This window comes from Sinohyriopsis cumingii, chromosome 3 (assembly GCF_028554795.1).
Source record: "Sinohyriopsis cumingii isolate HCF-2022 chromosome 3, ASM2855479v2, whole genome shotgun sequence".
Classification (NCBI taxonomy): domain Eukaryota; kingdom Metazoa; phylum Mollusca; class Bivalvia; order Unionida; family Unionidae; genus Sinohyriopsis; species Sinohyriopsis cumingii.
In genome coordinates, this window is record NC_142963.1 from 42,670,490 (window position 1) to 42,696,134 (window position 25,645).

At 37.7% G+C, this 25,645-nt stretch overlaps 1 protein-coding gene across 1 annotated transcript; it reads right to left on the reverse strand.

The window, feature by feature from the left end:
- Window positions 1–19,259: 19,259 nt before the first annotated feature.
- Window positions 19,260–25,212, reverse strand: LOC149802761 (uncharacterized). Its single transcript, XM_089952190.1, has one exon. It carries the CDS (start codon window positions 25,153–25,155, stop codon window positions 23,272–23,274), a length of 1,884 nt encoding a protein of 627 aa, XP_089808316.1. The 5' UTR covers window positions 25,156–25,212; the 3' UTR covers window positions 19,260–23,271.
- Between the last annotated feature and the right edge of the window lie 433 nt (window positions 25,213–25,645).

Genomic DNA, 25,645 nt, shown 5'->3' on the forward strand with positions numbered 1-25,645 from the left:
TGTTGTCTGACACTCTATATTTACCCAGTGGAAACAAATTTTTTCGTAGTCTTGGAATATTGGTTATGATACTCTTAGTTTCCTACCAAAAACCTTCACTTGCATTTATTCTCGAATCTAGTATTTTGACAGACAGACTTGTAAAATGGTACGTCTCTGATAAATACGAAATAGCCGTTAGCCTCAATATGCTTTTGTTATATTTTCCGACCCTATTTAGCACTCGTCATAGTCTTCACCATTCTATTTGCGAAAAGATATGAATATTCTACTTTCGATGATTAGAATGCTATTTTTAATTACTGCATTTCTCAAGTTTGTTGTTGACATTGCGAATATCACGTTCATTAAATTGTTTGTTTGAAAATTTCGTTTCTGACTCATCCACGTCGTTAACTTTATCAGCAATACTTTCAGACAGAGGAAACAGCTGCTTTAGTTCATTCACAAACAAATTTATTCCACCAAACCCTACAACAAGAGTGTACATAGATTGTTTACGAAGTAGTTTCTAATACATATTACTATCATGAGGCACACATATCGTACACATGCGTACAATATAAATGTGTTCAATATCGTAAAAATACTGCACGAATCTGACAATGCAAAGTTAACGGAGACTAAAATGGGCATAATATATATTATATTATATTATATTATATTATATTATATTATATTATATTATATTATATTATATTATACTGTTGTATCGTACTTTATAGAGGCCGTGGGTTTTATCCCCGGCACAGTCATACCAAAGACGTACGAAAATGGTACGCTTGGCGCTCAGCATTAAGAGGTTAGTGTTAGGACAGGTCAACCTATGTCAGGATAATGTGACTGGGTGGGACATCATTCTATATGTCTGCAGCATGATGCCCCACTGCTAGACATCATTATGAACTGTCAAACTTCACACATCGTAGCGATATGACTGAAAAATTGTTAAATCTACGTTAAAAATACAAAGCACACACACAAACACACACACACAATACTTTATAGTAGACTACTTTATAGCATAGCATAGAATAGTATAGTATAGTATAGTATAGTATAGTATAGTATAGTATAGTATAGTATAGTATAGTGTAGTGTAGTGTAATGTAGTGTAGTGTAGTGTAATGTAATGTAATGTAGTGTAATGTTGTGTAATGTAATGTGGTGTAATGTAGTGTAGTGTAGTGAAATGTAGTGTAGTGTAGTGTAATGTAGTGTAGTGTAGTGTAGTGTGGTGTGGTGTGGTGCAGTGCAGCGCAGCACATCACATCACAGCACAGCACAGTACAGCACAGCATAGCATGCATAGCATATCATAGTATTGTATAGTATAGTATAATATAGTATAGTATAGTATAGTATAGTATACTATACTTAGTATTGTATAGTATAGTATAGTATAGTATAGTATAGTATAGTATAGCATAGTATAGTATAGTATAGTATAGTATAGTATAGTATAGTATAGTATAGTATAGTACAGTATAGTATAGTATAGTATACTTCTCTCCAGTCGACCTTCCGGACATGTTTGCAAATTTCTTCCGTGACAAAGTACAAACCATTAGAGATAAGCTTGACACCACAATTTCAATTGCCTCGTCGTCACCATACAGTTGGGATACAGAATTTGAGCGTCAACCATTAGCAGCATTTGAACCTGTCTCTGTTGATTTCGTACAATGAAGAGTGCACCAAAGTCATGTGAACTTGATCCAATTCCAACATCACTGCTGCTTGAGTGCTTAGATCCAGTATTGCCTTCACTAACTGATGTTATTAATACCTCTCTCTTATCCGGGAAATTCCCATCATTTTTCAAAACTGCCATTGTAAAGCCTCCGCTGAAGAAACAAACCCTTGACCATGACGATTTAGAAAAGGTTGTTTTATCCCAGCTTGTATCTCATTTAAATTCAAACAGTCTTTTTAGCAATGTACAATCTGCATATCGCCCTTGCCACAGTACTGAAACTACTCTTCTAAAAGTAGTTAATGACATTCTCTCTGCGTTGGATAGAGGAAAGATTACAGTCCTCACCCTCCTTGATTTGTCTGCAGCATTTGACACAATAGACCATGATATATTACTTCACCGTCTCCAGGATGTATTTGGTATTCACGATAGAGCCTTACTCTGGTTCAAAACCTACTTGGTCAACGGGACACAAATTGTTTCTGCAAACGGAATACACTCCAGCCCAGTTGATCTATGTTGTGGTGTTCCACAGGGGTCTGTTCTTGGACCTGTTCTTTTTATTCTGTACACTCAGTTGCTCTCAAGTGTCATAGATCATCATCCAGTGTCTCACCAATTGTACGCTGACGACACCCACTTATACAAATCTAGGCACCCATCCAAGGTGTAGAGTGATGCATTTCTGATGTGAAATCATGGATGACTTGTAACAAGCTGCAGATGAATGCTCATAAAACTGAGGCCATTCTGATCACAACACAAAGACTTTCTCATTCACATCATTTACCTCAAACAATAAATATCAGCAACACCAACATTAAATTCACACAATCAGTACGAAACCAAGGTGTTACTCTGGACAGTAATCTCACATTGCACCAACATGTCATGAACATATGCAAGTTTGCGTATCTTGAGCTGAGACGCATCAGCTCAATTCGCAAATATCTTTCAGTTGATGCCACTAAAACACTTGTGTTCATTAGTACTTTCAAGACTGGACTATTGTATCTCAATTCTGTCTGGTTCATCTCAATATATGCTCCAGAAAATTCAAAAAGTTCAAAACACAGCTGCTCTGATCATACTTAGAGTACCACGATCAGAGCACACCTCCCCGCTGCTCTGTACCCTACACTGGCTATCCATTCGATATAGAATCAAACACAAAATTTGTTCTCTGTGCTACGTTTCACTGTCGGACTCTAGTCCAACATACCTATCCGACCTCACCCATGTGTACACACCAGCAAGATACTTACGCTCCTCTTCTGACAATCGTATACTCATTATTCCCACAATGAAAAGAAAGTCATATGGACAGCGTTCTTTTGCATACCAGGCCCAGCAACGTGGAATGAATTGTCCAGTGAACTTAGACACAAAGACACAGTGATCACATTCAAGAGAGCTCTCAATACTCACTTATTTCGACTGCAAGAAAACACTTAAAGACCTAATAATGTTTCCTACCTTAAATATTCTCAGCTTGTTTTTTTTTTTAATGTTTTCTAATTTCATGGTGTTTGTTTTTGTAATCATATCATTATATGTTTTTTTATCTTACAGGTGTTGTCTAACGTTGTAAAGCGCTTAGAGCTTCTAAAGATAAGGCGCTATACAAAATATTCATTATTATTTGTATAGTATAGTACAGTATAGTATATTATAGTCTAGTATAGTATAGTATAGTATAATATAGTATAGTATAGTATGGTCTTGTCTGGTCTGGTCTGGTCTAGTGCAGTGCATTGAAGTACAGTGCAGCACAGCACAGCATAGCATAACATAACATAGAAAAGCATCTCATTGTACAGTATAGTGTAGTACAGCACAGTGCAGTGCAGTACAGAACGTCACTGCACAGCAAAGCACAGTACAGTACAGTATACTATCGCTAGTGGGGCCCCGAGTGGCCGAGTGGTCTAAAGCGCTCTCCGTTACGGATCACTGCCATCTCACCTCTGTCTGCGTGAGTTCGAGTCTAGGATTCGGCTAATGTGGGTATGTGAGAAAGCTTGCCAGTAGCTTCTCGTGGGTCGGTGGTTCTTCCCGGGGTTTTCCTGGGTTCTTCCTCCACCATTAATGCTGGCCGCCATGTATAGCCTATCGTGTGCTGAAAAATGGCGTTAAACCCCACAACAACAACAACAACTATCGCTAGCATCATCACCGTTTCATCCTAAAGTTTGATGTATAACGCTTTATTACTTGATTATTTATTAGACTGTTGTGATATTCAAAGTTTCGTTCAAAATTATTTAATATTGGTATTATTAAATCAATCTACGCACTGGATATGAATAAAATCTTTAATTTATTTTGGGTTTGCTTCAAAGCTTCCAAATATTCATAATCTTTTATGTGCGAGGGCAGTAGTATATGGGGATACCCTAGCCTCAATGGGAATTAGCATTACAGAACCCCCTGGGACACTCTAGCCTCAATGGAAATTTAACATGGGGAAAAATCATGGGACACTCTAGCCTCAAGGGGAATTTAACATGGGAAAGTCTTGGGTCACTCTAGCATCAAGGGGAAATTTAACATGGAGAGTAAATCGTGGGCCTGTCTAGGGACAATGGGAAATTAACAAGGGAATAAATCGTGAGCCTGAATAGGGACAATGGGAAATTAACATGGGAATAAATCGTGGGCCTGTTTCACGACAAGGGAAATTTAACATTAATCACCCTGTGTCTGTTTAGCGACAAGGGAAATTAACATGGGGAATACATCGTGGGTCTGTTTAGCGACAAGGGGAATTGAACATGGGAATAGATCGTGGGCCTGTATAGCGTCAAGGGAAATTGAACATGGTGGGTCTGTGTAGCGTCAAGGGGAATTTAACATGGTGGGCCTGTCTAGGGACAATGATGGTAGAGGGCCAAACACAACAGAGACAGAGACAGACATACACTAGTAAAAGTCTGAGACTTATATATAAAGCATTACTAAGACATGAAATTTTCCTGGGCTGTTCAAAAATTTGCATAATTGTAATGATGCTATAAATAGCTATAATCAAAGAAATGCTCAACGGCAAAATGGATGTGACTAAAAGTAACGCTAAAATGACGAAACTGTCCCATAATTTAAAACATATCCCCGAAAATTAAGTTACAATGGTTTAGACTAAAATGGATAAAATTAGTAACTACTTAAAATATCAACTTGTGTGACGATCGTGGATAAACACCCATGTATCTATTTATACCTATAATCAGCATAAATTCCTATGAAATCTCACTATCTATTTATAGCTAAAACTTTTGGGTTATTCCTTTGGAAAATCCCACTATCTTTTTATAGCCTCAGCTTGAGTGACGTTCCTGTTTATGAACTCTAATACATATGTATAGCTACAATCTGTGGAAATCCCCAAGTCCATATTTAAAGTCTCAAAATTTCCAGCGTCAGTGACGTCACTGTACTGAACACTAGGGGATAACTGTCAACAGTGTTGCAAGTGGCTGACCTGAATACGCGCTACTGTAGGTAGGTAGGTAGAGTGTATTTGATAGGGATAAAGTGAGTTTTATAGGAACAAACAGAGAGCAATACATACACATACACACACAAACACACACACACAACGTACGCGCGCAGACATACACACACACACACACACACACACACACAGAGGGAAGAGGAAGAGGAAAAAAACAAAACAAAACATACTGTCCATACAAACGTACCCGAACGCATACAATCCCCAAATATACTATCCACACAACTTCGCTAACGCATACAAACCCAAAAAATACTATCCACACGGAAGGGATGGAAAACAAAACCAAATATACTATCCATACAAACGTACCCGAACGCATACAATCCCAAAATATACTATCCACACAACGTCGCTAACGCTTTCAAACCCCAAATATACTATCCACACAACGTCACTAACGCGTACAAACCAAAATATACTATCCACACAACGTCGCTAACGCATAAAAACCCCAAATATGCTATCCACACAACGTCGCTAAAAGGACAAACCCCAAATATTCTATCCACACTCGGGAGGAAGAAGAAAAAAACATTCAAATATACGATCAACACAACGTACGCGATTACACACACACACACACACACACACACACACACACACAAACACAGGGAAGAGAAAAAAAAACAAACCCCAAATATACTATCCACACAGAAGGGAGATAATACAAACCCCAAATATACTATCTACACATGGAAGAGGAAGAATACAAATCCCATACCTACTATCCACACGGAAGTGAGATGTAAAAAACCCCAACCCATATATACAATCTACGCAGAGGGAAGAAGAAATAAATAACCCAATATACTCTATCCTCAAAGAGGGAAGAGGAAAAAGGCATAATATACTAACCACACAGAGGGAAGTAGAAAACCATTATACACTATCCACACGGAGTGAAGCAATAACCCTTTATATATACTATCAACATAGAATGAAGAAAATAACCCATTATATTCCATCAACATAGAGTGAAGAAGAAAAAGATTTTTGAAAGCACCTAAGCCCTCACCTGCAATGACCAACTCTGCCAAACACCTACACCCCACCCCCAACACTACAAAACCCATTTAACCCGTTATTTTATGGCATCAGTGTGTGATTTAGGAAACATCAAGACACAAAATGATGGATGAATAGACTGACTATTGTTTACCGACTTGCATGCCTAAAGAGCGTGCGTGAAGGAAAACATCCTTTCATTTCAATTCTAACTAAAACATGTTCCAGAGGGATAGAGAGAGGTGAAATAGCACAATTTCATAAAGTGTGAGTAAAAACAAAACACGCCATCCTTATTATAGAATGTCAAGAATAAGAGACACTTACGTTTTCTTTCTGGTCTAGCCTCTTTTAGAAGGTAGGATGAAATTTCACATCAGGGCCAACGCATCGGCTCACATTGTCAATTTTTCCATTTCCATGTCTTTACTGGCACAAGTTCTTCATCATCTTCAATTTCTTCTTCTTCTGAATCCCTCTTCTCTGTTTCGTTTTGTTTCTGTTTCTTCTCTTTTCTCTTAGGGCACTGTGAATCCCAGTGTCCTTTCTCCCGACAGCGATATTAGGTATCTTGACTTTTGTCTCTCTTTCTTAGATGAAGCAGGTATTCTGGAGACAAATACCCATTTACCTTTGCAGATATAGCAAACTTCATCAGCATTTACACACTTTCGTATGACTCTCATCAAATCAACGACCAAAAGAGTAAGTTTAGTTGCCACTTTCTCCTGTGAATTATGCTTTCGTATGACTTTTAGCAAATATTTGACCAGCAGGTCGATCTGTGCTGACTCTTCCATCTTCTTGATCGTTTGAGAGTGGAATGAATACTCTGACGCTAAGACACTTTCCCTATGTACAGGGACCTGCTGCGTATGAAACCTAGTCAAATATAATTTTGCAATAAGATGAAACGATTTCATTGAGAAAGTTAAAGGCAATGACGTGCCGTGTCGCCTCACACAAGACCTGAAGTGTTAGCTCAAATCCGTGTCAGCGATTTCGAAGACGACATAACTGAGCTTTAATCAATGTTCTCCACCTATGCCACAAAACCACGAGTCCTGCTTCACGCCAAAGAAAATTTCGTTCAGTCCGTAAAATATAGTATCACATCTGAAAAACGCAAAAACGAACTTCCAGAAAACTGAGAACGACGACTTACACCCACATCGTAAATTTATGAGTTTAAGTAGTGCATAAAACTTGCTCAAATTAAATTTTTATAGTCAAGACGAAAGCAGACTCCAAGCAACAATGGCGATCCGTGTCACACAACACTTTTCAAAATGTATTATTATAGGTTTGTTCTAGCGATCTGCACGGTTACATTAAATGTTGATGTTTTTTGCCATAAGACGGACACAATATTCATGGGATCGCCCATGGTACGATTGTTCGTGCATTAGTTTAATTTTTTAAAATATTTTTTTTAATATAAATCGCCTATAGGATAGACTCAGTAAAGCATGGCCATTCTCGTCACTGTGTGAATAGCTACTCAAGTCAATTCGAAGTGAACGCTGTAAGAAAATAAGTATAGCCAATGAAATGGATTACAACGGGTGATGCGTTGTTTTGTTCTAAGACTGTGTGGCATAATAATCCCTACGCTCTTGCGTTGCTACCATTACAGTGCAGACAGACTGGAATGTGAACTTACAAGCCCTTTTTGTGTATTGTACCATTTATTCTTACCACATCAAAATACTGAGCGTCACAGTATTGGTTCACGTTTTCAAGCTGACCATTTTTTTATATCTCATTTAAACATTTTAACATAAACACTCACACTCACATCGGTAGAGTCAGAACAGACGTGTTACAGTATTGAGGGGCATGCTATCTTTTTTTCTTCAAACTAATAAATTTGGGGTTTGTATGAAGTAAAGAACCGAAAGTACAGTGAACCTCAAGGATGATGACCCAATCTGTCTGTCTATTGATGCGTGTATTTACTTAAGAAGAAATATGACCTCTAAAACACAGAGATACGGCAAACATGATTAGAATGATCACAGCGATGTTTTCCTTCACGCCCGTGTAATTTAGAGTTTCAATCCTCTTTCAAGACAAACTTGGTCTCCTTTTGTAGGGCTTGAAAAAAAAAATGAAAAATCTAAAGCACTTTGCTTTAGATAATTTCATCAACAGACTAAACAACATAAATACCGTTACAACACCAGAAAGCCTTAAATCTTCTATCAAAAAGAAATGCATCAAAAAATTAAAGATTAACGATAACTAACCAATGAAACCGAATTTAACAAAGGCAATGACATGTGAAGAAATGTCTCTCACTTTGGAAAGGTAGGCGAATGTAATCTGTCATGCACCATCAACTTGAAAAAATTATAAACAGAGAGAAATCTGAATTCAAAATTCATTTTTTAAAAAAAGTTGCTTCGTTTCTTTTTTCTTTTTTGGAACAAATCTAAGCACTAATATAGAGTGGAAAAGGGAAAATGCACATAAAAGCTTTGATATTTCTGAAAAAATGAGGGGATATTCCTAACGTTCATAATCACCTATATATGTTTGGACTTGTCTGTGACTTATCCACAAAACAAGATGTACATATTTCTGGTCAAGCTGCAAGTGTGTGCGTGTTTTGGAAAATGGTAAAAATTGGATATACAATTTTCTCGTGACACTTATAAAGTGAAGAGTCTGTGCAAGTGTCAAAAGCCAAAGTCATGTAAGTTTTGTATTTTGTACGGCTTGTAAAGATTTCCACTTTAGAAAATGTGAAGTATCACAAGTTATTATCACAAACAGAAGTGGAACATAGGGGCTTGCAAGAAAGAAAATAACCCAGACAGTTGGTGTCATCAAGAGTGCTAGAGACGGCACCCGATCTTGCTTGCTTGCTTACTTGAATTAAAGTGATTTTCTCTCTAATGGAGCATGTATCACTAGTTTAATCACGCACCGCATGATTTTTAATTACTCCTGGGGAAGGAAAGAGAGCCTCATCCCCCAGACTTTTATGTACTCACAGACTACTTTTAAATTTAGCCACTCAAGGTGTAGGACTAACTAGTCCTTAACAACCTGACGGAAAGGCTTTAAACATGAGTGGGAATAGTCTCATCACACACTCGTGTTTTTTAGTTGGTTTGAAATGCCTCAGGTGTCAACCCAAGCAGTATGTAAAGCCCGCTACGACTGGTCGGTAGCGATGACGTCACATTAGGATACATGGGCGTGTGGCAGGTGGAAATCGTTCCACATTCTGCCACGTGTACGATGTCCGAGCGTGGTAAAGGAGGAAAAAAGGTGCTCAGCATGCCAGCGATGGATGTTAAGTACTCCCCAAAACGCCAGCCCGTACTTATTTCAAATCAAGTCCCGCTTTTGCTAATGGACAATAAAAAGTACAAATAATGTGTTTTCTACTTGTGCAATTAGTTCAAATCTAACGAGTCTGTTAAATTTCCTACATCCTAACGTATCTATCTAATATTAGTACTTAGCATACATAAAATAACCATACTGGTCTTATTTAAATTAATATGTTTAAGCGACATATGCAAGTTTTGTCACTGTTAGGTTTAACAAGTTAAGTTTGTTGTGGTGTTCCAATGGGTCAAGTTTGTTTCGAGAACAGTTTAGTCAAGGAGGGATACCAAGCCAAATATGGTTACCTATTTAATAAAAGGCAATCTTTTGGAGCCCCCAAAAGGGCTGTTTTTTCTGCTAGAAGGTACCACATCTCTCTTTCGCCCTCACGATCTTTCCCGTACTCCTAGTCTCATGATTCTTGATATCAGGAAATGCGTAGTCATGATGGGCGACAATGTAAGCAGCGGCTTCTACAAGTTGACTGAGGGGGTATCCAGTGTAGGCTTGTCTGTAGAATTGGGGGAGAACTCTGACCCCAAATCCCCATTGAGAAGGTCTTGGTTTAAAGGTGTCTAGAGATTTGTAGGCAACGCATTGTATGGCTCTTATACACTGTCTTGCTTTGTTCACGTCATACAATGCTTGATCTAGCCCCATTTCGGTGTACTTCTCAACGAGGGTCAACGTCCCCCTCCTCCTCCTCAACCGCCTCTATTTCCTCTTCTGGTTCTGATACTAATTCTTCAGTTGAGGTAGATAGTTTTAAATCCGCTGCTATGGTGTCTGTCGCTGTTATTGTTGTTGTGGTTGTTATTTCAGCTGGGATTGCTTGTAGTATCGGAGTGAGAGAAGAACGTAGTGCCTCCGATAATTGAGTCTGAGTTTCCCATACCGTTTGTCTAACATAATTGACCCTTTGTTTTGCCACCACTCTTTCCGGGGTGGGTTGTTTGTTAGGTATAGTCGGTTGTTGACTAGATGTTATTTGTGGTCTCGAGGTGGGTGGAGTGCTAATTGGTTGGGTCTGAATTTCTTGCACCCGCTGCTGTTGCGTATATTTCTTCCCTCCACACCGAGTTCTGGGTCTAATTATTTTAATTTCGTTGTACCCGAACTTACATTATCCATATTATCACCAAAAAAAAAAGACGCACAGACCTAAAAGAAACACTCACTCACTTTTTACTGACCATCACTATTTTAAACATTTTGATATTCGACGGAAACGAAGGGCTTAGAGTCACACTTTCTAACCAAGATCAAGAAATCATGTGCTTATAGACTCACTTCTGTTGTTTTTTTCTAACTGACTAACATATCATAGGCAATGGAATGTTATTTCTTTTCGAGAGTATGGGGTAGCCCTGAAAAGTTTTTTGTTTTTATTTTTATTTTTTTTATTTTTTTGTGAACTTGAAGCTATGGCGATCTTTTAGGTTATAAGATGGCGGCCTCCTGTGACGACAGGCTTTCTCACAGGATAAGGTCTGCTTCTTCGGAAAGAGAAGAAGAACTCTTTGGTATCGATACGACAGTCGACAAAGCCTCTGTCAGGTTCATGCTGCTGCTGCTGTTGCTGCTCTCTCTGCTGTTTTTGAAGTCTGTACTTCTCCGTCCATTCTTCTTTCTCCTTCTTGATTTCCTCCTTGAAGAGCTCTTCTTTCAGGTCTTCAGTGACTTTCAACATTCTCACGTTGTCTATCTCTTCAGGTCGCGATATCAGACTTGTCATGACCCTATGCAAATTCACACAGGCTTCGTTCAACTTAGCTAGTCTGGAGCACATCTTCATAGGAAGATGAGTCGACAATGGATGTGCAGACTGGATACTACCCCGGCTTTAAAGTCAAAGCGCGGACGCGAAGGAAAACATCCCTACACGGTTTTCGAGCCGGAACGTTCAATGGGTGTCATGAGAGGGATAGTAAAAAGTCAAAGAGCATGAATCAGGATACCTATAGCCAAACAAATCACAAAGGCATTTTTTCTTTCTTCAAAACACAACATTTTTTATTCAGAATCACTTAACACTAACAATAATTAAACAATATAACATCAAACATTTTGTTTCAAATCACAAACATTTTTTCTCAGCTAACACATTATTTTGGACAGGGCTGACAACGTTGTGAATGAAATTATGATTTCCACTGTTGGAAGTCATTAGGCCATTGATGGACACTACGTTTCCTAGCTTGAGACAAAAGACCAGTATAATGGTCACAAAACCATTGATTTACTTTCACATCGTTTCTAGAAGAAGAACGAGGATCAAAACGAGTCACTAAATGTTCTAAGGAATAGCCCAGGCTGCGATGATGCAGAAAATACACACAATATTGTCCACACACCAAGGAATATGTGCCTTGTAATTTCACATTATTGAATCGAGTGGTCTGACCATTTCTTCTCATAAAGTCGATGATATCGTCTTCCAAAGGAGGCAATCCATACGAATTGAAATATTCCACACATCCTTCTTGAGGAAAGTAGACGGTTACCCAGTGGGTTCCTGGGAGATGACTGTCGTCCGTGTTAATCACATAAGCTTGATGGTCTTGAGGTTTGCGATGAGGGAGTTCATCTTTAGCACAGACGACAGGATTCCAAGAAGCAGTGTACGAGCTGTGGTTCAAAAGGTAATAAAGTTCCCAGGTATCCATTGATTTGGGTGGGTTTTTTTCTTCACAGGTAAGGATAAGTGATCAATTCGATCCTGACTTTTTACTTGAAAATGTCTGACAAGTAACCGTTTCTTCGTCTGATCCAACTCTGATCCAAGAGAGCTTCGATGCGATGGATCTCTTGAGTTGTTAATGGAGGACAATAATGTTCACGCAAGCCTTTATACCACTGTTGCAACACGTCTTCTTCCGAGATGAGACTCCAAGCTTCGTCCAGATATTCGTACAATTTTTCTTCTTGACTCAACATCAGGCATTTATCGTATTGAATTTGACTGGGATGATCGTTATCACATCCATAGCAATCTTTCTTGATCACTTCCTTCATTTTTTCTGCCAAGACTATAGCATAACAGGAAACTAAATGGGCTTCTTGTTCTGGCCATCTAGACTTCATCATGGTGACTTCTTCGTTTTTGTCTTGGGGTTTTCCTTCCTCAGGATCTTCAGGTTTCATGTCCAAAGAATCCCTACTATATAAACATTGATAAAAGTTTTCCATGACTTCTAATTGTCTAGAACGACTTCTCTCAAACTGTTGATTTATATCGTATTGTCAAATTCAGCATACAGGATGACGTTCACCATATTATCTGCACTAAGATTTTCTGCAAACTGAATTTCCACACAAATCTGGCCGGATTTTATGGGGTGGAAATGTCCCTCGTCGCTGTCTTGACTTACAATTCGTTAGAGAACCGTTTTCGAAAATGGAGTTTCACTGTAACTTTCCCTTTGGGGAATGGAATATTTTGTCCCAGATCTCCTTTTATAGCAATGTTGACAGTGTCCAAATACGACTTACTGACGGGCAAATAATGAGGATATACAAATTCGCGGTGTACGTGATAGGTGTTTCCACCTTCCTGGTCACTGGTCGTGGCACTATCCACTTTGAAAGGAATGACACGCAGTAACGGCACAGAGGTGTGTCCCACCACGTTATACTCCACCACATCGGAGTACACAAAGATCAAATTCAGTTCTTGGTTCAGTTCTACCGGGTTTCCAAAAGCTCTGTAAAAATCCATGTTACTGTTGATCTTGGGGCTCAAATTGTTTGCGACCATTTCTGCATGTCCACCCAAAATTTCAAACAAACTACCATTGAACCTGAGGGACAATGTGTCCGTATCTTGAAATTTGATTATGAGACGATGGGCCACTTTATGGTGCTCAGTCTTCACACTTTTTTTGGCTCTGTTCAGTGCTTTGCCAAAGGCTAAGTTGAACCTGTCCGCAACAGAGTCCACCAAATGTTCACCACTAAAATAATAACCTGAAGGAATTTTCAAGGTGTAGATAATGAAGGCTGGATTTCTGGCTGGTCTTGTGTCCCCTAAAAACCCGATTTTATTGATTTCTTCTTCCAATTGGACATTCAGGATTTCCACCTGGAAAGTGTTTTGCATTTCGGTGATGTTTTTGATTTGTGTTGGGTGAATGATTTCCACCAAAGCCACTTCCCAATGGGCTTCGTGATCTAATTGGATGGTTTGAGGTAACTTGACCGTGTAACAGCACAACCTGTTGTTGGGAAACACCTCCATAGAACTGTCACTGGGTAAGGTTAAGTAAAACTGGTTGTTATTGTTCATAATTCCAGAGTTCTGTTGCTATCGGAGGGGTTACTAGACGTCCGAGGAGTGTCTCCGCCCAAAATGGGGTTGTTGTTATTGTTGTTAGAGTGGTGACTGACACTGGACGCAAGATTCCCGTTCTTCCCGTTCGAGGAGAATTTCAGGAAGGGATTGGGAAGCAGGTAACCGAAGAAACTGCTTAATAAAATGGTCCACAATTGTTTGTCTCCTTGTTGCAAACTCAAATTGGCAATGGCTGCCCCGATGACACAATACACCACGAAGATTTGGCAGAAAAAGACGATTTGCGTTTTAGGCACACGTTCTCCACACCACACCCACAAGGGTTGTTTTTGTAAATCTTGCAGAGAAGAACTGGGTGAAGGAGTCATCGCAGTAGCTGAATCTGTGTGAAAGAGCATGACGGTCACTTCTTTTTATAGTTGATGACTTGCGAAGCGTCGATCCAAGAATCAAAACTGGGTGGATATCCTTTCCAACGTACTTTGACTTCTTTGACACGTCGTTTGCCCACTTTAAGGGTTCTGCGTTCGAGAATGCCTTCGATGTCGTACACGTCTTCTTTTTTGGTGACACGACTTGATTTGAAATAAGTACGGGCTGGCATTTTGGGGAGTACTTAACATCCATCCTTAACAATCGTACCATGGGCGATCCCATGAATATTGTGTCCGTCTTATGGCAAAATACATCAACATTTAATGTAACCGTGCAGATCGCTAGAACAAACCTATAATAATACATTTTGAAAAGTGTTGTGTGACACGGATCGCCATTGTTGCTTGGAGTCTGCTTTCTTCTTCGAAAATAGATCGTTTCGTCTTGACTATAAAAATTTAATTTGAGCAAGTTTTATGCACTACTTAAACTCATAAATTTACGATGTGGGTGTAAGTCGTCGTTCTCAGTTTTCTGGAAGTTCGTTTTTGCGTTTTTCAGATGTGATACTATATTTTACGGACTGAACGAAATTTCTTTTGGCGTGAAGCAGGACTCGTGGTTTTGTGGCATAGGTGGAGAACATTGATTAAAGCTCAGTTATGTCGTCTTCGAAATCGCTGACACGGATTTGAGCTAACACTTCAGGTCTTGTGTGAGGCGACACGGCACGTCATTGCCTTTTACTTTCTCAATGAAATCGTTTCATCTTATTGCAAAATTATATTTGACTAGGTTTCATACGCAGCAGGTCCCTGTACATAGGGAAAGTGTCTTAGCGTCAGAGTATTCATTCCACTCTCAAACGATCAAGAAGATGGAAGAGTCAGCACAGATCGACCTGCTGGTCAAATATTTGCTAAAAGTCATATGAAAGCATAATTCACAGGCGAAAGTGGCAACTAAACTTACTCTTTTGGTCGTTGATTTGATGAGAGTCATACGAAAGTGTGTAAATGCTGATGAAGTTTGCTATATCTGCAAAGGTAAATGGGTATTTGTCTCCAGAATACCTGCTTCGTCTAAGAAAGAGAGACAAAAGTCAAGATACCTAATATCGCTGTCGGGAGAAAGGACACTGGGATTCACAGTGCCCTAAGAGAAAAGAGAAGAAACAGAAACAAAACGAAACAGAGAAGAGGGATTCAGAAGAAGAAGAAATTGAAGATGATGAAGAACTTGTGCCAGTAAAGACATGGAAATGGAAAAATTGACAATGTGAGCCGATGCGTTGGCCCTGATGTGAAATTTCATCCTACCTTCTAAAAGAGGCTAGACCAGAAAGAAAACGTAAGTGTCTCTTATTCTTGACATTCTGTAATAAGGATGGCGTGTTTTGTTTTTACTCACACTTTATGAAATTGTGCTATTTCACCTCTCTCTATCCCTCTGGAACATGTTTTAGTTAGAATTGAAATGAAAGGATGTTTTCCTTCACGCACGCTCTTTAGGCATGCAAGTCGGTAAACAATAGTCAGTCTATTCATCCATCATTTTGTGTCTTGATGTTTCCTAAATCACACACTGATGCCATAAAATAACGGGTTAAATGGGTTTTGTAGTGTTGGGGGTGGGGTGTAGGTGTTTGGCAGAGTTGGTCATTGCAGGTGAGGGCTTAGGTGCTTTCAAAAATCTTTTTCTTCTTCACTCTATGTTGATGGAATATAATGGGTTATTTTCTTCATTCTATGTTGATAGTATATATAAAGGGTTATTGCTTCACTCCGTGTGGATAGTGTATAATGGTTTTCTACTTCCCTCTGTGTGGTTAGTATATTATGGCTTTTTCCTCTTCCCTCTTTGAGGATAGAGTATATTGGGTTATTTATTTCTTCTGCGTAGATTGTATATATGGGGTTGGTTTTTTTTACATCTCACCTCCGTGTGGATAGTAGGTATGGGATTTGTATTCTTCCTCTTCCATGTGTACATAGTATATTTGGGGTTTGTATTATCTCCCTCCTGTGTGGATAGTATATTTGGGGCTTGTTTTTTTTCCTCTTCCCTGTGTGTGTGTGTGTGTGTGTGTGTATTCGCGTACGTTGTGTAGATCGTATATTTGGTTGTTTTTTTCTTCTTCCTCCCGAGTGTGGATAGAATATTTGGGGTTTGTCCGCGTTAGCGACGTTGTGTGGATAGTATATTTGGGGTTTTTATGCGTTAGCGACCTTGTGTGGATAGTATATTTGGGGTTTGTACGCGTTAGTGACTTGTGTGGATAGTATATTTGGGGTTTGAAAGCGTTAGCGACGTTGTGTGGATAGTATATTTTGGGATTGTATTCGTTTGGGTACGTTTGTATGGATAGTATATTTGGTTTTGTTTTCCATCCCTTCCGTGTGGATAGTATATTTTGGGTTTGTACGCGTTTGCAACGTTGTGTGGATAGTATATTTGGGGATTGTATGCGTTCGAGTACGTTTGTATGGATAGTATGTTTGGTTTTTTTTTCTCTTCCTCTTCCCTTTGTGTGTGTGTGTGTGTGTGTGTGTGTGTATGTGTGTGTGTGCGTATGTCTGCGCGCGTACGTTGTGTGTGTGTGTGTGTGTATGTATTGGTCTCTGTTTGTTCCTATAAAACTCACTTTATCCCTATCAAATACACTCTACCTACGTACAGTAGCGCGTATTCAGGTCAGCCACTTGCAACACTGTTGACATTTATTCCCTAGTGTTCAGTACAGTGACGTCACTGACGCTGGAAATTTTGAGACTTTAAATATGGACTTGGGGATTTCCACAGATTGTAGCTATACATATGTATTAGAGTTCATAAACAGGAACGTCACTCAAGCTGAGGCTATAAAACGATAGTGGGATTTTCCAAAGGAATAACCCAAAAGTTTTAGCTATAAATAGATAGTGAGATTTCATAGGAATTTAAGTTGATTATAGCTATAAATAGATACATGGGTGTTTAACCACGATCGTCACACAAGTTGATATTTTAAGTAGTTACTAATTTTATCCATTTTAGTCTAAACCGTTGTAACTTAATTTTCGGGGATATGTTTTAAATTATGGGACAGTTTCGTCATTTTAGCGTTACTTTTAGTCACATCCATTTTATCGTTGTGCAATTCCTTGATTATACTATTTATAGCATCATTACAATTATGCAAATTTTTTAACAGCCCAATAAAATTTCATGTCTTAGTAATGCTTTATATATAAATCTCAGACTTTTACTAGTGTATGTCTGTCTCTGTCTCTGTTGTGTTTGGCCCTCTACCATCATTGTCCCTAGACAGGCCCACCATGTTAAATTCCCCTTGACGCTATACAGACCCACCATGTTCAATTTCCCTTGACGCTAAACAGACCCACAATGTATTCCCCTTGTTAGTTTCCCTTGTCGCTAAACAGACCCAGGGTGATTAATGTTAAATTTCCCTTGTCGTTAAACAGGCCCACGATTTATTCCCATGTTAATTTCCCATTGTCCCTATACAGGCCCACGATTTATTCCCTTGTTAATGTCCCATTGTCCCTCGACAGACCCTATTCTCCATGTTAAATTTCCCCTTGAGGCTAGAGTGACCCAAGACTTTCCCATGTTAAATTCCCCTTGAGGCTAGAGTGTCCCATGATTTTTCCCCATGTTAAATTTCCATTGAGGCTAGAGTGTCCCAGGGGGTTCTGTAATGCTAATTCACATTGAGGCTAGGGTATCCCCATATACTACTGAGGGCCACAGTTAAAAAATTCAAATTCTGATGCAATGCATACAAATTAATGACGAACTTCATCTACATGGGAGACACACCGGCATTAAACAAACCTGCTGAAAATACGATGAAATCTCCGCAGGTGATTAAAAGTTTGAAATGTCTAAAGATTTAATTTGATACAATATGACGCATTGTAAAGGAATGAATCAGAGACAAAGTTACATGATGAATAGAAAAAAAATTACATTCAAGTTCTGGATTGGATATGATGTTGATATTAATATATTCATTTAAATGATATATGGGTCAGCATTACGTGTGTTACAAAAAGATAAGAAACAGTTCCACATCAATCAGCATGAAATAACAAATGTCATTTACAAACTCCACAAAAACATGTTCTTTGGCCTCATACAAGATCTTGCTTTTCAAAATATATGTAATTATGATGTTAGTAGAACTAAGGCTTTGAAGAATACATCAAAGAACCGCATGGCCAGATTTGATCATCAAATGCTCTTAGGGAAAGAGAATGATGATGACATATATTTATATGTGTTTGAAGACTTTACATCAAAATTTAATATTTGTTATTCGATTTCAGGACTGCCAACTTGATAAAAGTTAATTTTTAATTCGAACCAATATGGTGACTTAATTACCTTAATTAACTTTGGTTAATTTTCTATGTCTGTTAAACCTAAGAATAAATACTAAAAGAATGTGTGCAATTTATACATAGTTTATTAACCTGATTTGAATACACTTATTAAGCCATATAGATGTCCATCTTTCGAAATTGGTCATTTCTCTGTGTATGTGTTGTTTCGCCTACGCATATAAATGATGTGCATTGTTTCACCTACGCATATAAATGATGTGTGTTGTTTCACCTACGCATAGAAATGATGTGTGTTGTTTCGACTATGCATATAAATGATGTGTGTTGTTTCGCCTACGCATACAAATGATGTGCATTGTTTCGCCTACGCATATAAATGATGTATGTTGTTTCGCGTTGTTTCGCTTATGCATATAAATGATGTGTGTTGTTTCACCTATGCACATAAATGATGTGTGTTGTTTCACCTACGCATATTAATGATGTGTGTTGTTTCACCTACGCATATGTGATATTGTATGAATGATAATATGCATGATCTGATGCTTATCTTTAAGTGTACTGGAGTTGATATAGGACGAAGAAAATAATTCTACATTTCCACTATCATCAGCATTATCATCAATAATAATAATAATAATAATAATAATAATAATAATAATAATAACATTGTTATTATTATTATTATTATTATTATTATTATTATTAAAGTTTTTCAAGCAAACCATTACAATATTTCTTAGAACACCCGAGCATTGCAAGCAATACCTTGAACAGATTTTGAATAATAAATGTGCTTATGTAATGACATCTTTCGTATTTTTTCAGTCATAACTGTACTAGAAAGGATAATTAAAGATGAGTATTGCCTTGAAAATATGTTATTAGTTCATATGGACGATGATGACCAGAGAGAGGAAAATATTAGGAGAATTCCTTATTCTTCCATGAAAAACGTATTATTACCGTTCGGCGTGTCTGTGCCGTAAAACCCAAAACAGAGTTACAGGCTTTTTCTTATAACCGGATGAACTGAAAAGTAAAGACACAAGCAATGAAGAGAAACTTAAAAGGTTTCTAAAATTCACGTCGCCAGGATGTAATGAGAGCAAATCAGTGTGTGTGTGTGTGTGTGATTTGGATTTTTAACGTAGCTTTAATAATTTTCTAATTATATCGCTACGATGTCTGCAGTGTGCCAGTTTATAATGATGCCTAGCGCTCATGTATGATGATGGAGACATGTAGTCACATTATTCTGAGGCCAGGCCGACCAGTCCTAACACTAACCTCTTAATGCTGAGTGCCAAGCCAGGCAACTTATAGTACCATTTTTATAAGTTTTGGTTTGATTCGGCATGGGTTCGAACCGGTGACTTCCAGCATCCGAAGTGGACACACTAGCCACTAAAGCCACGGAAGCGGTCTGTCTTGAAGAGAGTAGAGAAATAATTATGCTTTTGTGGAAATTGTTATTTCAGTGAAAGAATAAAGTATGTAACAAATTTAGATAAATTAGGGTGAAATCAAATGTCGTGGATATTAAATTTTGTGGAGGGATAGATGCAATTCCTAACTGCCCCTCTTTGATTCGAGTATATTTAATTATTGCTCTTGTATAAATCATATATAAAACTTCTAGTTTGGAAATCGATGAATAAAGATTATGTGAACTAATACAATTTTGAACACATACACATTAATCAAACCAATCAAGTTTGAACACATACACATTAATCATGATTCTAGATTCCACATGATATATTTTAAGGTCATAAGTTCTATCGTAACATATTCAGATGTATAGATAATTAGGAAGCAAATAAGAAAATGTACGTGAACTACACGAAATCTGTCGTGGGTGTTATATCCAACACTTGTTAAACGAATGTAACCTCTTATATACATTACACAATAAAAGGATAATGAAAACACTTATACAATATTAAGAAAACAATTTAAACAGTGAATGTTTACCGTAGGCAAAGACGTTCATTGAGAATTGACAAAAAGATAAACAAAGATGCTGTTACGCAAAATACTTAATTCCGTGTTCTGGAAAGAAAACTGAATTAAGGCCTTTTGATGTCTGTTTAGCAAGAAAACGTTCCGTGTGTTGAACGTTAGACTGGTGAAACACTTGTTGTTGTTGTTGTAGGGTTTAACGCCATTTTTCAGCACACGATAGGCTATACATGGCGGCCAGTATTAATGGTGGAGGAAGAACCCGTGAAAACCCCGGAAAGAACCACCGACCCACGAGAAGCTACTTGCAAGCTTTCTCACATACCCACATTGGCTGAATCCGAGAGTCGAACCTACGCAGACAGAGGTGAGATGGCAGTGATCCGTAACGGAAAGCGTTTTAGACCACTCGGCCACTCGGGGCCCCCGAAACACTTGTTATGGAGTATTCGTCAAAACAACGCAAATGTAGAAAATTAAATAAATTGATAATCCAGGAGAAAGACTTTTTCAGTGTCAATTAAAACGATTTATCGCAGAATTATTGCAAACTTATACGTTGAAGATTATCATCCTTAATAGTATGTATAATTATGATATTATAATATAATTGTGATACTATAATATAATTATCACAATATAAGATATGATTTTATAATATAATTATGATATTCGTTATTTTTAATGAACTATTTTTCACTTTTTACCTCAGAATTTATTACCTATTGTATGTACTTCAGAAGTTCAAGAGAAACGTAAAATGTAATATATGCCACAAGTTTTGTTAAATGTCACAAAACGACTACGAAACAAAAATTTGATAACACAAAAACAGCCTAAATTTCACAGACTTGTGAAAACCAATAACGTGATGTATAATAAACAATATATTTGTTCTAATTTTGTTCATGATTCTTTATGGCAAAAAAGCAGCTTTAAAGGCACAGTCTAAATAGTTTACTCATGAACTGAAGTCATAGAGATGAACGCAGCAATACCAAGAACGACACATGCATAATGACCATATGTAGATGTTTTACCTTTCGTTACAGAAGCTAAAAATATCAGAAAATTATAAAATTATGGTCAGGTTTACGTCATAGTGAATGAAAGTTCAAAATTTGTTTTAAAATGTCTTTGAATTTGTATTTTTCACAATTAGAAACAATATCCATAAATGCGATTACCTTAAACAGAAAATATTGTGATGGTTGGTTAACCCATCAAGAGGAGGCCTGAAATTAATCAGTTCTGAAAATGTGTAAATTTGTTTCACAAGCATAACGAATTCTTGGATTAGGAGATTCAGATAGAAAATCAGGATTAATTGAACTGTGATTCTTGTTGTTGTTAAAGGAGTTAACGCCATTTTTCAGCACAAGAGAGGCTAGACATGGCGGCCAGTATTAATGGTGGAGGAAGAACCTGGGACTCGAACCCACGCAGACAGAGGTGAGATGGCAATGATCCGTGACGGAGAGCGATTTAGATCACTCGGCCATTCGGGGCTCCGAACTGTGATAATTTGTCTCTGGTTGTGAACAGTTCTCCGAATAATAAATTGACTGCCCGTTTACAGCCATGATTATTTAATGTGAAGTTTGAACCGGATAATTTTAAAGACATTTCTTTATTTGTCATAGCATTAATTATATTTTACTGTTTTCGGATTCATCAATTATCGTTTCCACGGCGTTAGTTTTCTAAACATAATATTATCGAAAAGGCCTAAGGACTCGCCGTACTAATTCAGTTCCCATAGTAAACCTATGCAAACAACATGATATTAAGAATTCAATAACTTATATAATTTTTGAGTGTTCGTGATCAAACCTATATTTATCAGTATAGCTGAAACCTGGATGTCAGCTTCTGTGTAGACGAAATTATAACAGCCGTGGCATTTTCTGGACCTGCATGTGTTTGAAACATGTGCTTTCAATTCCGCACCAAAGAGTCAGGTGCTAATTTTAGCAATGAGTGTTCCAAACTCAAGACTGTTAAAGGATTGAAATTCTTTTAATAAAACAATGTCTAGGATAAGCTCTCAAAAGATTCTTTTTCCTGCAACATAACTTACATTATTAACCAATCCTGGTCAGCCTAACTCAAAAATACTCTATTTTAGGTTCACCCATATCCAGGCTGGTTCCCATTTTTCCATACCATTAGCACCGTGTGTCCTATAAGTTGCTATTTTAATCGAATTCGCTAACAGCAAAACAGTAAAATCCTTTGAAAGTTATACTGATTCTAACAATGTCAGAGAAAAGATTCCAGATTTTGATTTTTAAAAGATCCTCGGTTCTTAAACAATGTACACTATATTCCTCTTGTTATCTTACGAAGTAGCAGATAAACATGAAAATAGCCTTTGATAAAATATATAACTGCAAACTTAAACAAACATATATGCTTTTCTCTAAAATCGAAACGACTTGGAAAGATAAATCTTTATCTAACATTAACTTAAAACAAACTGTAAATCTATAACATTAACTACGGACAAACTGTAAATGTTACCGTTTATGATTTTGCTTCAAAGTTTTGAATGAAGGAAATATACAGATCCAAGTCACAACATAATACACTTTATTGAAGGATGTACTACCGTCAATAACCGCCTCCAAGAAAATTAAAACAAACTCAACGTCAGCAGCATCGATGAAGTACTACAGTAAGAGTAAACATGACGCGTTCAAAGCGGATATGTATCATCTTTTCTTCATTGGTCAATCAGAATTTTAAAATCTGGACTCAGTGTATTATGTTGAGAGATGCACTGTCTGAAGAATGCAATGGATTGACCGCGTAATTCGTGCCACATGGACATAATGTGGTGTGGTTCCTGGTCATCTACACTTATATGATCTACATCAGCATTGCCATCACCAACCCACATGGATCTGAAAGTTAGAAACGGATGCAATTTTGTGTCCTTCGTCAATTTTATATCCGAAATTTCTACTGATGTATATGTCAATGTAGGAACGATCTTCATTTTCAATGAGCCACCGTCGTGATAGTAAATTTGCATTGTCAAAGTCTTCACTTCAAGATCAATATGTCTGATCGACGATGATGGTCGATTATCAAGAGGGCTAGTCTGGCCTATAAGAAGGGATGAACCAAACGGTACCCAGTCGAGACCATGTGGTGATACAGGAAGCAGTCGTATATTGCCGTCTTGATAAATGACAAATATCTGAGAGAAGTGATCTTTTGACCAAGGTATCATGTCATAAATTCTGAAGTAGTCAGCAGCATAGAAGATTTCTCCGTTGTCCACTAGCCTCACCGTCATAGTTTGGTTGATCAACCACCAAAAATCTATGTCAGCACCCTCCACTAAATTCTTGCCGGAATTGTACATATGAAAGAACCGAGTTTGCCGTCTTGGACGCCGTGTCATTTCTATGCTATCAATTTCGACAATGTCTCTATTTTTAGAATGAATAATAAATTTTACTTGGTTTTCCTCACCTTCTTTCCATGTAAAATCAGGAACCATCCATGTATGGTCACGCATATATTTATTAAACTCTTTATTCACAGGCGTCGACCATTTCAGATCCCGTCCTAAATATTCCATAGAAACATCACAGGGCTCAGGAACATTTTTGAATCGGAAATAGATATCTGATCCTATTTCAGAATCCACAACTCCTTCATTTGGTCCATCCAATCTGAAAATTATGCTCACACTTATTTCCTTGTCATTAATGCCGGCAATCAATGCAGCAATATTTTTAACTTGCTTTCTGTTACTGATACCTGAAATGCTGGCAACGTTGTACTTTTGATGATGGTAATCTGTCGATGAAAATTTTATCTCATTAAATTTCCATAAGGAACTTACTTGATGGCAGTTGGTGAAATCTGGCTCTCTACTGTTGTTGAAAGATGTATACTTAGGTAGATTCGCCATAACCTGTATAGTCCGCGCATTACTGACAAAAATAGGAATATTGACATTATCCTCTTCAGAACATTGTGTATATCTACTCCTTTGCACAACTCTGGCCAGACCATGGCTATAGTTCTTTACTGGCAAATTGTATCGTATGTTACTGAAACAATACACCATGCATTTAAATTCGAATTCACCGTGTTGGCTATTAGTATATATTTCAAGATTGTCAATCTCGACCCCGAATACATCCGACTTGAGAACGGTGACCGTTAATCTATGGCGCCCAACAGAAAACAGACGAGGAGCTCCTGTATTTTGCACAATTTGGAAATCATTCCAGTGTTTTCCAAATTGATATCGAGCTTCAGTGGTCAATTCAGCCACGTCCATTGTATCTATTGAGATCTGGACAAGGTCAGATCCGCCGTCGTTTGAATATTTAAGCTGTTCTATCTTGACTTCGGAGTCTTCCATTAAGCAGAACTCGAAGTGGAACATGTCACCTTGGTTGAAGGAAACGGCTTTCGCTTTCGTTGCCGATGATCTTGGCATTATTTTCATGGTTCGACCTTTGTCAAATATTGCATCCTCTGCCTCGAATACAAACCTGGCTCCACTAATGTATTCCAAGCACAATAAATTAATTATACCGCCCACCAAGAGGACAATTTGGCGGAATGTAACAGCTGATCTCATCGCTTCGAAATTAATTACTCAATAAAATCTTAATAGTTATTGGTCATAACCGATAAATTTCTGTTAATAGCAGATTAATCGACACATATATGACACTGATCTTGTAACATATATAAATAATATGGATAATCAAGAATGACATTGGGATTATAAACTAAAGAAGTCGTATAATATATCTGACGGAGGCAATCGATCACGTTAATGTGATACGTACACATCAGACTGATCAAAGTTTGAAAGGGTCTGATAATCACTTACGTGTGCCACAAACAAAGTGGTTCTTCAAATAGATTCTCAATTACGATGTGATCCAGGATATTCTTCGTACATAAATAAAAATCAGCACAATTATTACATTTATCAAATAGGGAAACTATATTACCTCTGACAGATTTAGTGTTTGTTTTCGCTGATCGTTAGAATATATCGACTGGACCTTTTTATAACATCTATTACACTTCGTTTCGTCTCAGCCACAATTAAATTGTTC

Bases quoted from the DNA above. Each gene is read 5' to 3' on its own strand.
- LOC149802761 (XM_089952190.1), bottom strand. From the start codon at position 25,155: ATGAGATCAGCTGTTACATTCCGCCAAATTGTCCTCTTGGTGGGCGGT.